Raw genomic sequence first — 16,581 nt, forward strand, 5'->3', positions numbered from 1 at the left:
GAATAAGTGTTCCCTTCTGGCCTCACCAACACCTCTTCCCGTAGCAACCCAAGCTTTTTCCTAGATGGTATCTGTGAAAGAAAATTTAACTGCTTGCAAGCTACTAAGGATTAAAAACTGTTTTATTATAACGGCAGGTTATTCATACAGGCGTCTGTCATAAGATAAGGTGAAGTAAACTGAACTTAGGTAACTTTCCTTTTTAGGAACGCGTCTGTTAGACACAGGAAAGATGACCTTTTCTTTTTTGGGGCCCCTCTTGACACGTACACAAAAAAGAAACGCTTGGCCGGCCGAATTGATGAAATGCTTAGATGCTGTTTCATAAGTAAGTGGGTTGGAGAAAAATGAATATTAAAAGCAGATTAAAACCAGAAAACCGGGCTCTTCTGCTTTGCAAAGCATGAATCTATGTACTCATCTGTGACTGAGTAAAGACTGATTGATTGAACTATTCCTGTCCTCCTCTGGGTTAACTTACGCTTAGCTTCAGGTGAATAACCTCTTCTGAAGCACATGTGGTGTGGCTGCTGGCTGCTGTGATCATTCAGGTGACGCAATCTCCTGTTGGTGTTACGATATGAAGGGGACTAAAAGTCAAGGAGGCAGGCAGAAGATTTATACCATGAGACAGGAGAGCATACTCTGATGTTGTAGTGAATGAAGTGGGCAGGGGTCTTCTAGGAAGCACCTATAGCTTTCCCTAATCACAGTCGATGAGGCAGAATGGTGTTAAAAGCTCTGAAAAAAATCAAAGCACATGATCCTGACTGGGGTGCTGGCTTTGTCCAGGCGGAAGTAGACACTGTGGAGAATTGAGATCAGAGCATCCTCCACACCTACATGTCTGATAGGCAAACTGCAGAGGATGAAAATGTTCTCAAACCAGGGGTTAGAGCTGTTTTGTGTTTTCAATTAGTGTGGATGGTGTAACTTCAAGGGGGCGCCACTGAGCTCCAAACAGCAGACACAATTTTAATCTACATAACTTCCGGGTTTCATAATAGAGGCCTTTATTTGCCACCAGCACGTTTCAAATAATCACCAGCCAAATTACTTCAAAATAAACAGATTCTCTTCCTCCTTCCACCTCCAGTTGAATTTCGCCTGCTGCCTCCCGACCCTGACTCACTGAGGTGAGGCAGAATGACTCCTTTTATCCTGGACCAGGGGAGGTACCTCCGGTGCTAGAACATGGTCCATAGAAAGCACTTCTGGGTTAGATGGCAGTCCCACAAAGCTGGGATTGTAAACACCCTACAGCAGCTCCTGGCGGCACACATGGAACACAACAGGGCTGAATATCTGGTACTCCAGTTCCCAGCATGCCCTGTGGGTATCCGAATGGGTACCAATGACTAGGGATGTAGCCATCTAGTGTATTAGAGGATAAAATATCCACCAGACAACATCTTCCCTCGGCTGGAGAGATAGATAGATAGATAGATAGATAGATAGATAGATAGATAGATAGATAGATAGATAGATAGATAGATAGATAGATAGATAGATAGATAGATAGATAGATAGATAGATAGATAGATAGATAGATAGATATGAAAGGCACTATATGATAGATAGATAGATAGATAGATAGATAGATAGATAGATAGATAGATAGATAGATAGATAGATAGATAGATAGATAGATAGATAGGAAAGGCACTATATAATAGATAGATATTAATTTTAGTATAATAGGCAGGATAATATAGATAGATGTAAGGAAGCTTATGATAGATAGATAGATAGATAGATAGATAGATAGATAGATAGATAGATAGATAGATAGATAGATAGATAGATAGATATGTAAGGCACTATATAATACAGGGTGGTCCATGTGTAATGAAAATTGCATAATTAGATCTGGACCACCCTATAGATAGATAGATAGATAGATAGATAGATAGATAGATAGATAGATAGATAGATAGATAGATAGATAGATAGGAAAGGCACTATATAATAGATATTAATTTTAGTATAATAGGCAGGATAATATAGATAGATGTAAGGAAGCTTATGATAGATAGATAGATAGATAGATAGATAGATAGATAGATAGATAGATAGATAGATAGATAGATAGATAGATAGATAGATAGATAGTGGCCACTAGGAACAGCTGGTGGAATTTACAATCCCTACTTTATGGGACATCTAATTGACCCAGAAGTAGTTCTAAAGGGCTATGCCCAGGTCATAGATCAAAGAAGCCCATCAATCTTAGCCGGGTGAGTCGCAGTAAGGTGTGGAGGATGGACAAAGCTCATCTGGGGTGTGTGTGTGTGTGTGAAGGATAAGAAAGAGACAGAAGAAAAAGAATATTGTTGTGTTGATGTCACTGTTGAAGCCTTTTGGAAAGGTATCCATGCAAATAAAACTTTATTTTAAACCAGGACTCATGTCTATGAGGTTGTGTTTGGGGTGGTGCAACACCCCCTGGTGGTCACACATGCTATTCAATTCTCCATTTAAAGACTTTTGGCTACTTTATTTTTCTTGTGATTTCTGGTTAATGTTTTAGGGGTCTTTTTGAATTTTCGGTTATGACATTTGCTTTGGCCAAATGGCCACACGTCTCTTCTTCCAGCCCATTTTCCTGCACTAATTATTCCTCGTACCATTGGTTTTTACTTTGATTGAGGAGCCTAAAGGCCAGATGGAGAAGAGACAAGATCAGGTCCAGACAAAATGGGTCCAAATACCACAAAGAAGTGATAAGTGCTGATCATCACAAGTTCAATACTCAAAAAAAAAAAAGAAAGAAAATTAAAAAGCAAACAAAAAGGTACTTTCGTTTTCAAGATTTGTTTTCCCTTAACTACAAAAGAGGTTTGTCTTGCTTTCTAAAGGCCTGTTTTTACTTGGGCACACCTGTTCCTCCAGTGAGCACATGGGATTTCAATTTATGCACAGTAGACATACACAGGACTACATAGTCACTGACAGGAGGGTCTGCACACCATGCCTAGTGACAGATTATATGTCATGCACTCCCTGGTGGAAACTTGTGGCAGTGTGGATGAAGTAAGAATAAAGCGGCCTTGGGTGACTCCAATGCCAGGATGAAGTCCATGCTATAATAATAATAATATTTTATATTTATGAGAATGAACCAAGTGTTGGTTTTCGCAAAGTTTGCTGCTTCAGTGTTTTTAGATCTTTCTGTCAGATGTTTCTCTGGTCTACTGAAGTAGAAGTACAAACAGTTCAGAAGTTTCAAAGGCTTTTATTGACAATGACATGAAGTTTATGCACAGAGTCCATATTTGCAGTGTTGGCCCTTCTTTCTTTTTCAAGACCTCTGCAATTCACCCTGGCATGCTGGCAATCAACGTCTGGCCCAAATCCTGACTGATGGAAGCCCGTTCTTGAATAACCAATGCTTCGAGTTGGTCAGAATTGGTGGGTTTTTGCCTCTTGAGAATTGACCACAAGTTCTCAATGGCATTAAAGTCTGGGGAGTTTCCTGGCCATGGACCCCAAATTTTGATGTTTTGTTCCCTGAGCCACTTTGTTATCACTTTTGCCTTATGGCCCGGTGCTCCATCATTGTTGGTCACCAAACTGTTGTTGGATGGTTGGCAGAAGTTGCTCTCAGAGGATGTTTTGGTTCCATTCTTTATTCATGGCTGTGATCTTAGGCCAAATTGTGCGTGAGAAGCAACACGAATGGTCTCGGGATGCGTTACTGTTGGCATGACACAGGACTGATGGTAGCGCTGCTCACCTTTTCCTTTTTCCAGATGCCCCAAACAATCGGAAAGGGGATTTGTCAGAGAAAATTACTTGACCCCAGCAGGCCAATCCCAGAATATCAGTGTGTCCCTGATGTTTTTCTTGGCTTCTTTGCTCCCCTTCTTGACACCCACCAGGCCATCCTCCAAAAGTCTTCGTCTCACTCACACCTGCTTGCTGCCATTCCCGAGCCAGATCTGCACCGGTGGTGCCCCCAGCTGAATCAACTTTAGGAGGCGGTCTTGGCGCTTTCTTGGGCTCCCTGAAGCCTTCTTCACAACAATTGCACCCCGCTATTCTAACTCTATCAGCATGACAGAGTGACCTCCAACCTTGTCCTCATCGACACTCTCGCCTGTTTTAATGACAGGATCATGCAGTGGTTTTTGACATGGAGTGGCTTTTTGGGATGAAGTTCATTTTCATGGCAAAGAGGGGCTTTGCAATTAATTGCAATTCATCTGATCGCTCTTCAGAACATTCTGGAGTAGATGCAAATTGCAATCATAAAAACTGAGGCAGCAAACTTTGTGAAAATTAATATTTGTGTCATTCTCAAAACTTTTGGCCACGACTGCAGTGCTTTTTTTTGCTAATGAAAGAGCTTCACATAATGAAGGGTGAGTCATTTCAACCACCTCCAACGTGCAGCATCCACCTGTATGAGGAGACGGGCAGCCATTTTATTTGTCAGTATGCTTACCACACATTAGAGATTAGGTGGTGAAGTGGTGAGAGAATTAGCCAATCAGAGACAGGGAATGATTAGGTGCCCAGAATGACTAGGCCAAGGTAGGCAACTTAGCCAGGACATCAAGATAAAACCAAGTGCTGCAAATTTAAACTGGGAGTGTGCAAGGTCAGGATTAATGGCAGTGTTTGTTCAGGAAACATGTCGGTATAACAAGCGTGGTGGCAGCCATAATAAAACTGCAGGAAATATCAACAACTATTTAAATAGCAAACAAGATGGCTTCATACTGTCACCGTCAAAGTGGCAAAAAATATAGAGAGAGGAATAAATAATCCATATATCTGCGGTGTGGCAGATGGCTGGGGATCCTGCCCAGACGGGATGCCTGGAAGGACCGGGAGAGGGACAATACTTCCCCTGGGCCAGTAGAGGGCAGCTGCCCTGGTCTGCCTAGAGGGCAATGGGATCAGAGCTTTGAAGCTCATCCCTGTTGTGCCAGTGGCCACTGCCAGGGGACGCCCGGAGGATCATGGAGCTTTGGAACGCGGCACTTCCGCCACACCAGGATTCACCGTCGGAAGATCATCAGGAAGTACCTGGAACAAATCCGGGTTAACAACAAAAGAGGCCGCCTCACTCCATTCGAGGAGCCAGAGTCGGGAGGCAGAGGACGGAGCTTGCGATGGTAGGAGTGGAGGTGGCAGAAGAGAAGGAAAAGAGAAAGGAGTGGAAAAGGAAAGTGAGTCTTTGGGCAGCGTGTTTGTGCTGTGTGTGCAAAGGAGAATAAAAGCGTGTTTTTGTGGACATCTGGTGTCGTGTCTGTCTGTCTGGGGTTCAAGTTCCACAGCGGAAAACACAAAAATGATAAATTGGGATCTCACAACTAAGCTTAGCACAGTTAGTTCATTATTCATTATTTATTCATGCTACATTACATATACACACACACACACACACACACACACACACACACACACACACACACACACACACACACACACACACACACATACACACACAGAAGAGTACCTGGTCTGAATGTGGAAATTGTTTGTGGTTCCTGTATGTTCAAAATCATGAATTGCAGCTGCAAACACCATTGCTAAAATTTCCAGTTCTGTCAGCCAGTGCTGGGGAGAAGAAAATAATAACAAAATTAAGTCAAAGAGCACAAAGGATGGGGACCCAGGTGTACACACTTCCAGAAGCTGGCAACAGGTCCATATTGCACTTCTAGAACATTAGAAAAATTGTGATGAGAACAGGGCCTTCAGCCCAGCAAGCTTCTCTATCCCATTCACTGACATCATCCAAAATTACAACAAGTCGAGATCTGAAGGTCCCTGAAGTCCTGCACTCCACCAAGTCACTGGGTAACATATTCCATGTGTCTGTGGTTCTTTGTGTGTAGAAAAGCTTTCTAACATTCATGCGACATCTGGCCTTAACAAGTTTCCTCCTGTGTCTCTGTGTTCATGCTAAAGATTTTAAAGTAATATTGGGATCCACTGTATGAAACTACCTTAATAAAAGGATAACTGTCTTTGTGTCTATCCGGTTGCTATGCCTCTTTCATTCCAACAGATGGCACACCACAAATATTCATAGTAATAAAATCAAAATATGACATACATAGTAATATAATCAACATTTTGGGTCCATGGCCAGGAAACTCTCCAAATTTTAATGCCATTGAGAACTTGTGGTCAATTCTCAAGAGGCGAAAACCCACCAATTCTGACCAACTCAAAGCATTGATTATTCAAGAATGGGCTGTCATCAGTCAGGATTTGGCCCAGATGTTGACTGACAGCCTGCCAGGGCAAATTGCAGAGGTCTTGAAAAAGAAAGAAGGGCCAACACTGCAAATATGGACTCTGTGCATAAACTTCATGTCATTGTCAATAAAAGCCTTTGAAACTTCTGCACTGCTTGTAATTCTACTTCAGTACACCATAGAAACATCTGACACAAAGATCTAAAAACACTGAAGCAGCAAACTCTGTGAAAACCAACACTTGGGTCATTCTCAGAACCTTTGGCCATGACTCTACATCATAAAGGAACTCGTCGGTTCCTGTGGTGGGAAAGCACCAACAGTAGAGTGACCACTATCTACATCAGGCAGTGGACAGAAGTGATTAAAAAAGCTAATATGATCTTAAGTTACATAGTCTGGGCAGCTCACCATTACTGCAGCCACTCTTCATTGTACCAGAGGGTGCTTAACAATAAGGTGAGACCATCTGCCAGAAGATTGAAACTTCACCAAAAGTGGACCTTCCAACATGAACAATGACACCAAACATACCAGGAAATTCACCACGGAATAGCAGAAAAGAAAGACATGGAAGGTTTTGGAATGGCTATGTCAAAGCCCAGATCTGCTGGTTGGGGCGTGGGGGTATTTGAAATGGGTTGAGAATGCAAGGCACCCGACAAACATCACACATCTCAATAAATTCTGCATGGAGCAGTTCTACGGGAAGCCAATTTGATGGGGCAACACCAACTTTTAAAGCCAAAGAAATGTCTTATCTGTCCATTTTTAATCAAATAAATTATTGCAAAATTAAATTTTCATTGTTTTTTCTATTGAATACATCACCTTCATCTCCTTCAAGTCAAGTTGGGGAGCATGCACTGGTACAGTGTGTTGCCGCACCCACCACACGACAAAACAACTTGGGATCCTGGTTGACAACCTCCCAGGCAGACAGGCCTTCCAGTCCCATCCTCCAGAAATGACCCTCTATCTGCTGCAGCCAGGTGTTAAAGTGGGTGACCACTTGGCCTGGTCCAGCCACTCAGATCCTCAATGATGAGGATCTTATGAGCTGGATCACCCTCTGGTAATCGTGCCACATGGCCGTAGTGCCGTAACTGACGCTCCCTCACAATGCAGGTCATGTGCCTCATTCGGGACTCCGTGAGCAACACAAAGTCAAACCAACGGTACCCGAAGATTTTCCGGAATGACACAGTACCAAGGGAGTCCAGTCTTCATCGCAGGTCACCGGATAGCGTCCATGTCTCACCACCATATAGCAAGACAGGAAGCACTTGGAACTTCGTCCTTTTCCATAGATACTGATCTCCTTGAAATGTCCATATTTCATGGGGTGTACTTACTTTTTCATATGACTGCTTTTGTGCTTCACTATTTATAGTGCTTTCAGCATTGGAAAGGTGCAACATAAAATGTATTACTATTATTTATTATTATATTATTTAATTATAATAATAATAATAATAATAATAATATTTTAATAATCATATTATTAAAAGTTCCATATTGACCCTCTGAGGTGGGCTGGCACCCTGCCCGGGGTTCGTTTCCTGCCTTGTACCCTGTGTTCGCTGGGATTGGCTCCAGCAGACCCCCATGACCCTGTAGTTAGGATATAGCGGGTTCGATAATGGATGGATGGATATTGACCCTGGTTTTCAGAACTAGGTAGCCCATAACACATTTTGAGAGTCAGACTTCTTGATTTGCTATTCCCATAATTTAAAATTCCCGATCCCCTATTTAAATGATCTGTTCCAGAAACGCCCTTTCGGACTTTTCAAAAGTCCCTGCTTTTGTTTTTTTTTTTGATAGCACATATCCCATTTTTCGTTCTCACTGGCACATTATCAGCTCAGTTTCAGACTGATATCACAGTCAGGACCACCGAGGTATTTAAAACAGTAAATCTCACTGGCTGAGAAAAAGTGTGGTGACAGGTAAACCCCTAACTGGAGTGTGAAGTGCATTACAATGGACTATGTGACAGGGACGCATGAAATCAGGCAATGGAATAAATGGCCAGGTAGTGTGGTAGAGAGTAGAACTTCATGGGCCTTCAAAACCTGACCCAATTTCATTTTGGAGAAATTAGGTGGATGGGATTGGCAGTCTTAGTTGGTCTTCTCAAGATTGTGCTCACTTTTTAATGTTCTAAAGTAGGAAAGCACCCCTGTAAATGCATGGGAACCTTCTTCTCTTACCATCATGCCGGTGTGAAGCATCAGGTAATGCACCGTCTGGGTGACGTCGGCCGCGTGTATCAGATTGTGGTATGGGTTCCTGTATTTGCTGTAGCCGACTTCCAAAGCCTCAACAAAGGCGACGAGGCAAGAAACTGGGATCTGCAACAAAAATTGTAAAGAATATTAGGAGTGATTTACATCTGAACCTGTGAGCACAGATAGCAAGAGGGGACACCAGGAGGTGTGGAGTGGCAGCCATAAGCCCTGCACTCCATTCAGATCTTCCCGTCTTCACCCAGCTGACACTTTTTTGTTTTGAATGTTTCTCAGTTTCTACATTCTGATCTTTGCCAAGTTAAGTGACTCGCTCAGAGTCAGAGGATTGGAAAAATTTCAAAACGGAGTCAAAAAAAAGTGTTAAAAATTATAAGGACCTCCATTTATGGGCCTTTTAAATATCAACCATAAATAAAAAAACATGCATCAGAAATAGATTCTGTGGGTCAGAGACCCCGTAAAAGACGTACAACTCATTTTTAAAGACTCAGGAAAGCCTGAAAAAGAGTAAATATAAATGTGAACGTGACAACATGTCCTACAGAATTATAACATCTGTTTGGTTTAGCTTGGGATGTCACAGTGACATTCTTCTCCCCAGTTAAAGGCAGCATTATAAGACCAGCTTCTGATTTTGTCATTTTAACTCCCATTTTATTGCTAATTTACCTCATTCATGTTTTGGGTGTTTCTTTTTTTGTTTTTACTTTAACTGAGTGTACTTTGTGGTCATGTGGAGATGCCAGTGAGTCTGAAACCCAAGACACAGCAATATACCACACTTTTTTAGAATCAAATAAAAAATATTTATTCTCACAAGGCACTCCTCAGAAATTAGCCTTAATTGCATTACAAATCACACAATCCTCCTCCTCCATCTCTGCTGAGTGTTGCCCGCTGTCTCCCACTTCTGACTTCCCAATGTGACGTCTGACTTCCTTATTTAAGTCGGACCTGGGAATGCTTCTGGTGTCTGCACTTCCATGCCATAGAAAAAGTAGGGAGGTCCTCCCTAATAGCACCCTTTATCAATACCCAGGGACTCCGACAGGGCTGTACTCCTGGACTTTATCTCCGGAGCACCCCTGCAGGTGTCCCTACTGGGGTACCATGTGAGGACCACTGCCACCGAATGTATAGGGAAATGAAACAACTCCAGATTCTCTGCTTTTTCTTAGTCAGGCCGTTATATCATACCAGCTTAGTACAAATTTATTGCCTTGTCCCACCAGTCAATTCACTTGCTTCATAGCATTGGCCTCTCGTCCAGGTAATAAAACACCCTCCAGATCTGGCTGGGACGCCCATTCCCATCCTACATATGTATATTTTGTGAACATTGGGAACTAGTTGGAAAGGCAAGCACTCACAACTGTCAATGCAGAGCTCAGGAGTGAAGCCACCATTTCAGGCTCAACTGTTTTTTTTACGTACCTCCTTATTGCTAAGTTTTGACACGACTCAAAATTGAAAATCGTTCTCTCCCAGTCACTTCCAAAATTCTTTGGCGAGTCAGACGCGCATTTCCGCCTTATAATTATTTTACATTTTTGTGCCCACTGAATTGCAACCATTCAATTAGATTCTCGTCATGGCCCATTCTCTCCAATTTTCATATTCCTATTAAAAGCAACATTTCTTTGATTTCAATTTAACATGGGTACACATTAACGTGAGCACCATTTTTTAAAGCATTTGCTCTTATTTGGGAACGGGGAGAAACTGGAAATAATGAAAAATGACACTCTGGGGGGCCATTTGCTCTGACGGAATAACTAGTAACATTTTAGATAAATGGGATTTTATTTTCATCTGTAAGAGACACATTGTCAGACTAGTTCCTAGCCTCTTTCTTTCTTTCTTTCTTTTTCTCTGCTGCTTTGGACAAATCCTTACTTGAAAATGGTACTTCTCATAACCACATATGTAACCCTGTACACCCTTAAGATAGATAGATAGATGTGAAAGGCACTATATGATAGATAGATAGATAGATAGATAGATAGATAGATAGATAGATAGATAGATAGATAGATAGATAGATAGATAGATAGATAGATAGATAGATAGATAGATAGATAGATAGATAGATAGATAGATACTTTATTAATCCCAAGGGGAAATTCCCATACTCCAGCAGCAGCATACTGATACAAAAAACAATATTAAATTAAAGATTGATAACAATGCAGTTAAAAACAGACAATGACTTTATATAATGTTAACGTTTACCCCCCGGGTGGAATTGAAGAATTGCATAGTGTGGTGGAGGAACGATCTCCTCAGTCTGTGAGTGGAGCAGGACGGTGACAGCAGTCTGTCGCTGAAGCTGCTCTTCTGTCTGGAGATGATCCTGTTTAGTGGATGCAGTGGATTCTCCATGATTGACAGGAGTCTGCTCAGCTCCCGTCGCTCTGACACAGATGTCAAACTGTCCAGCTCCATGCCTACAATAGAGCCTGCCTTCCTCACCAGTTTGTCCAGGCGTGAGGCGTCTTTCTTCTTAATGCTGTCTCCCCAGCACACCACCGCGTAGAAGAGGGCGCTCGCCACAACCGTCTGATAGAACATCTGCAGCATCTTATTGCAGATGTTGAAGGATGCCAGCCTTCTAAGGAAGTATAGTTGGCTCTGTCCTGTCTTGCACAGAACATTAGTATTGGCAGTCCAGTCCAGTTTATCATCCAGCTGCACTCCCAGATATTTATAGGTCTGCACCCTCTGCACACAGTCACCACTGATGATCACGGGGTCCATGAGGGGCCTGGTCCTCCTAAAATCCACTACCAGCTCCTTGGTTTTGCTGGTGTTCAGTTGTAGGTGGTTTGAGTCGCACCAATTAACAAAGTCCTTGATTAGGTTCCTATACTCCTCCTCCTGCCCACTCCTGATGCAGCCCACGATAGCAGTGTTGTCAGTGAACTTTTGCACGTGGCAGGACTCCGAGTTGTATTGGAAGTCCGATGTATATAGGCTGAACAGGACCGGAGAAAGTACAGTCCCTTGTGACGCTCCTGTGTTGCTGACCACAATGTCAGACCTGCAGTTCCCAAGACGCACATACTGAGGTCTGTCTGTAAGATAGTCCACGATCCATGCCACCAGGTATGAATCTACTCCCATTAAGTCAGTTTCTCAGAACAGAATGTCATTTCTCATTCTTTTTATTCATTTACAAATGATGGTTCATGTAGTCAATGTCAATGTCAATTTATTTATATAACACATTTAAAACAACATAGGAATGCTGGATGAGATAAACTCAATTTAAATCAGCCCAGAAATCATTTGTATTCATCATGTTGCCAAACTGAATGAAAAGCTTCCGATTTGTTTGGTTCATTTCTGAAAACATTTCGACATATCTGCATGGTGTAGGTTTTCACATACAAAATGTGGATTCACTTGTCAGAGAGGTTCCTTCAATGGTGACGTATAAAGGAAATAGTTCAAAAATAACAGGGTGTCGAACTACAATCCTGGAGGGCTGCAGGTTTTCATTCTAACCCTTTTCCCAATCAGTGACCAGTTCTCACTGCTAATTAACTCCTTTTCTCTTCATTTTAATAGCCCTGTTTTTAAAGATTCAGTCCTCTGAATCGATTCGTTTAGATCAGTGTTTCCCAACCTTGGTCCTGTGGCCCCCCTGTGGCTGCAGTCACAGGGGGGGCCACAGGACCGAGTTTGGGAAACACTGGTGTAGATCATTAGAACATTCTGGATGAGAACAGGCCACTCATTCCAACAAAGCCAGCCAGTCCCATCCACTAAATTCTTCCAAAATAACAAAGTCGAGTTCTGAAGTTCCTAAAGTCCTCCTGTCTACCACACTACTTGGTCGCTTATTCGAAGTGTCTGTGGTTGTCTGTGAAAAGAAAAACTTCCTAATGTTTGTGCGAAATTCACCCTTCACAAGTTTCCAACTGTGTCCTCGTGTTCTCGATGAACTCATTTTTAAAGTCACTGTCTTGATCCACTGCACTAATCCCCTTCCTAATTTTAAATGCTTCAGTCAGGTCTCCTCTTAGTCTTCTTTTGCTGTGAGAACGATAAAACAGTGGAAGAGCCAGTAGAGGGCAGAGATACAGCCCTGTGGCAGATTTTCAGCATGGAGGTGGACAGTATGGGATCACCAGCCACACAGCCGTGGTTCTTTATTCACTGCAGTAGATGCTGCCGTGTGATGACATCCCAAACAGATTCATGTAGAGCGGGATTGAGGCATACAACAAGATTTTTTTCCCTCAATGTATTGCAAGGGAGAATATCAGATGTAAATGACATTACGTGGCCAGACCAGTGGAAACGATGGGACAATCCATGATGCAGGACTGGCCTTGTTCTTTCTGACATACAGTGGGTATAGAAAAGAATCCCCCCCTTTGAGATATTCCCATTTTTTTTGCTTTACAGCCTTAAATGAAAACACACAAACTAATATTTTTTCCAGCTTTACTTACTAAATGCAATCTATAACATCCAAGTGAAAGATATCACAGCTACAGTTGTCAGGATGTCAACAGCTTCCAGCCTGACCTCTGATTCCATGACTGGACATGCCCAGGCTGCACAAAAAAGTTGTTGATAAGTCACTTACGGGAGCGAAAATGTTTGGATATAAATATAAGAAAACATCATGACAAAACTGAAGATTTCTCTGAAAAGGTATGTGATGGGTAAATTTTGATGTGATATATTCGTGATCAGCACCCAACAGTGTTCAAGAAGCAACACGTTTGCTGTGCAGTGTAATAAGTTGCATTTATAGAGCGCCTTTCACAAACCCAAGGTCGCTTTACATACTGATGGGAAAAAACAGATCACACAAAAGACAAAAAGTTCATTGAAGAGGAAAGTTTTGAGTTGAGATTTAAAGGTGGAAAAAGAGGAGCAAACTCGGAGAGACTGAGGAAGAGGGGCCATAACACTGAAGGACCTGCCTGCCAGTGTGGACAGCCTGGTGCATGGGGACAGTAAGGAGATGACTGCTCGAGGACCTGAGAGAGCGACAAGGAGTGTAAGGAGCTCGGAGCTGAGTGAGGTAGAGGGGGGCAAAGGTTATGGAGGGCTTTGAGGTGAGAAACAGAATCTTGAATTTAATCCTTGATGGAACCGGTGATCAGTGCAGTTGGGACAGAACAGGGGAGACGTGAGCAGAATTCTTTGTGTGGGTGAGGACTCTGGCTGTGGAGTTCTTAATGTACTGTAGCTTCTGTATAGATTTTGCAGGGAGGCAAATGAAAAGGGAATTACAGTAATCAATACGAGACATTATGAAACAATGGACCAGAGTTTGAGTATCAATGAAGGACAAAAATGGACAGAGCCGAGTAATGTTAAGGGAGAATGGTGATGTATGGTGGTGACCGTGTGATGCTATGGGGTTGATATACAGCGGCAGGGACTGGTAGGCTACTCGGGGGTCAAGGGAAAGCTGAAAAGAGCAAAGCAGGGAGATGTCTTTAATGAAAGCCTGCTCCAGCCACAGTGCTCTGGACTTCAGACAGGCCCGAAGGTTGACCTTCCCACAAAGTATATACAACACGGATAAAAGATAGCAGTAGCTTAAGGTCAACTCTGTAAATGTCCTTGAGTTGCCCACCCACAGTGTGGCCTTGAACCCAACTGAACATCTCTGGAGAGACCTGAAAAACAACTGCCCACTGACAGTCTCCATCCAACCTGACATGCCTTGAGAGGATCTGCAGAAATTACCCAAATCCATATGTGGAAGGATTGTCGCTTCACATCCAAAGAAGACCACTGCCGTAATCTCTGCCAAAGGGGCTTCAGTGAAGTAAAGGGTGTGAATACTTGTGACAATTAAGACAGCTAAAAATCACTGATTACATTTTAAGAAAAAGAAATTCTCTAACCCTGAAACGGGTAATCAGATCATATCTGGTGAAGAGTTCATAAACGAGGAACTTCAGTGCGTGGTCTCCACTTGCTTCATTAAGGCAGAAAACATCGAAGGACCATTTGTCCAGATCCTGCAAATAATAAACAGAACTTTCAGACAAAGGTTCAGGAAACATTCAAACAAGAAGAGTTTCTTGTAAGATGCAAGGCATTACAGCTAACATACTGCATAAAACACATTTGTATAGTAAACCAGCCCTAAAAAAAACAAAGATGGTGCAGAAGTAAAGGTGGTTGCTGTTTTATATCTCACTCCCTTGTTCAGTGCCCCATTTTGGATCTACACAGGCCTGAAAGCCTGCCTTTTGGTTTTGGGGTCGGGCTGTTTGGTACGAGGCCTGTTTCTGAGGCTAGTCAGGAGTGCATGTGCAGTATTTAGAGCCCCCTTTTCACCATTTTGAGTTGCCTCATCAGGTGGTGTAATAAGTACATAAGTTTAACTCTTTCAGGGCGGATGCCAACTTTTGTCAACAGGAGCGGTTGAGGGTGGTAATCAACTGTAAACAGTGACAAAACCTGCCTTTATGTTTTAGTTGACAGAGATTCCCTGGACTTGCATGAGTAAGGAGGGTCAGACAATGGCAAATATGGCATCGACATCTGCCGAAAGATCGAAGCAAATGCGTAAAGCAAAATATTCCGTGGATCTTCCACCTACAGTGACAAGAGGTACAAACCAGTTTGTAATGCACTGCAACCGCAGCCCCTGCCATGCAAAGACATCCTGTCAGCCAGCCTGCCATGCATTTCTGGTGAACTGACAGCCACAGCATGCAGCAACAGACCTTTTATGTTGATTTCTGTGTGAAACCGTTGCTTTGTGTGCTTTTCAGAAAACTGTTTTTTGGGAAAAATATTCAGCCCTCAAAGAGTTAATATGTGCTCTGTACAAAAAAATATTTTATAAATCCACTCACATGTACAGCTAACACAAGGCCAGATTTAGCACACAGGGGCTCATCATTTACAATACAATACAATACAATATAATAGTTTATTTTTGTATAGCCCAAAATCACACAAGAAGTGCTGCAATGGGTTTTAACAGGCCCTGTCTCTTGACAGCCCCCCAGCCTCGACTCTCTAAGAAGAAAAGGAAAAACTCCCAAAAAAACCCTTGTTGGGAAAAAATAGAAGAAACCTTGGGAAAGGCAGTTTAAAAAGAGACCCCTTTACAGAGAGGTTGGGTGTGCAGTGGGTGTCAAAAAGAAGGGGGTCAATACAATACAATACAATACACAGAACAGAACAAATCCTCAATGCAGTATAAAAATAAAAAATTTACAAATACAGAGCAGAATTTAAAAGTAGATGATATCACATAATATGATTTCGAACTGCGGGCGGCACGGTGGCGCAGTGGGTAGCGCTGCTGCCTCGCAGTTGGGAGATCTGGGGACCTGGGTTCACTTCCCAGGTCCTCCCTGCGTGGAGTTTGCATGTTCTCCCCGTGTCTGCGTGGGTTTCCTCCGGGCGCTCCGGTTTCCTCCCACAGTCCAAAGACATGCTGGTTAGGTGGATTGGCGATTCTAACTTGGCCCTAGTGTATGCTTGGTGTGTGGGTGTGTTTGTGTGTGTCCTGCGGTGGGTTGGCACCCTGCCCGGGATTGGTTCCTGCCTTGTGCCCTGTGTTGGCTGGGATTGGCTCCAGCAGACCCCCGTGACCCTGTGTTCGGATTCAGCGGGTTGGAAAATGGATGGATGGATGGATGATTTCGAACTGCAAGAAAGGGACAACTACGAAAAATGGGCATTGTGCTATTTCTGTGTGACAGAGTCAGCATGACATTGGATCTTCTTTTCCTTATTTGGAATGGCAGGATTTACCTCAGTGGAGGGCCTATACGTGGAGAAAGGGTATAAAACCTTGGAACATTGCCCGGCACACCTTTGAAGCCGACGGACGGATGGAAGATTATGTCATCCGACCATGAAAATCCTTCTAGCGCAGTGATGAAAATGGCAGACTCTCCACAAGGGCTTGTCATGGCTTCCCGTCTGTTATGCAGCGTAAACCGTCATTAAAGAAAGCAAAGTTATTTTCTCTTATGTGATTTCTTACCGCCGTATCACTATAGGAGGGATATCGCCTCTTTATAAAATATCTACAGTCATGGCCGAAATTATCGGCACCCCTGGAATTTTCCTTGAAAATGTACCATTTCTCCCAGAACATTGTTGCAATTACA

The 16,581-nt window shown here is 42.8% G+C and overlaps 1 protein-coding gene across 4 annotated transcripts in view; it reads right to left on the minus strand.

Annotated features, from left to right (window-relative positions):
• Positions 1-16,581, minus strand: part of pde1a (phosphodiesterase 1A, calmodulin-dependent) — a 517,554-nt gene that overhangs the window by 68,296 nt on the left and 432,677 nt on the right. For all 4 annotated transcript variants that reach the window (XM_051930634.1, XM_051930635.1, XM_051930636.1 and 1 more), the window contains 3 exons: positions 14,347-14,463; positions 8,432-8,572; positions 5,468-5,568 (listed from right to left, as the gene is read on the minus strand). In XM_051930634.1, coding sequence (XP_051786594.1) covers positions 5,468-5,568; positions 8,432-8,572; positions 14,347-14,463 — 359 coding nt within the window. The remainder of the gene's footprint in view (positions 1-5,467; positions 5,569-8,431; positions 8,573-14,346; positions 14,464-16,581) is intronic.

This window comes from Erpetoichthys calabaricus, chromosome 8 (genome assembly GCF_900747795.2).
Source record: "Erpetoichthys calabaricus chromosome 8, fErpCal1.3, whole genome shotgun sequence".
NCBI classification, from domain to species: Eukaryota; Metazoa; Chordata; class Cladistia; order Polypteriformes; family Polypteridae; genus Erpetoichthys; species Erpetoichthys calabaricus.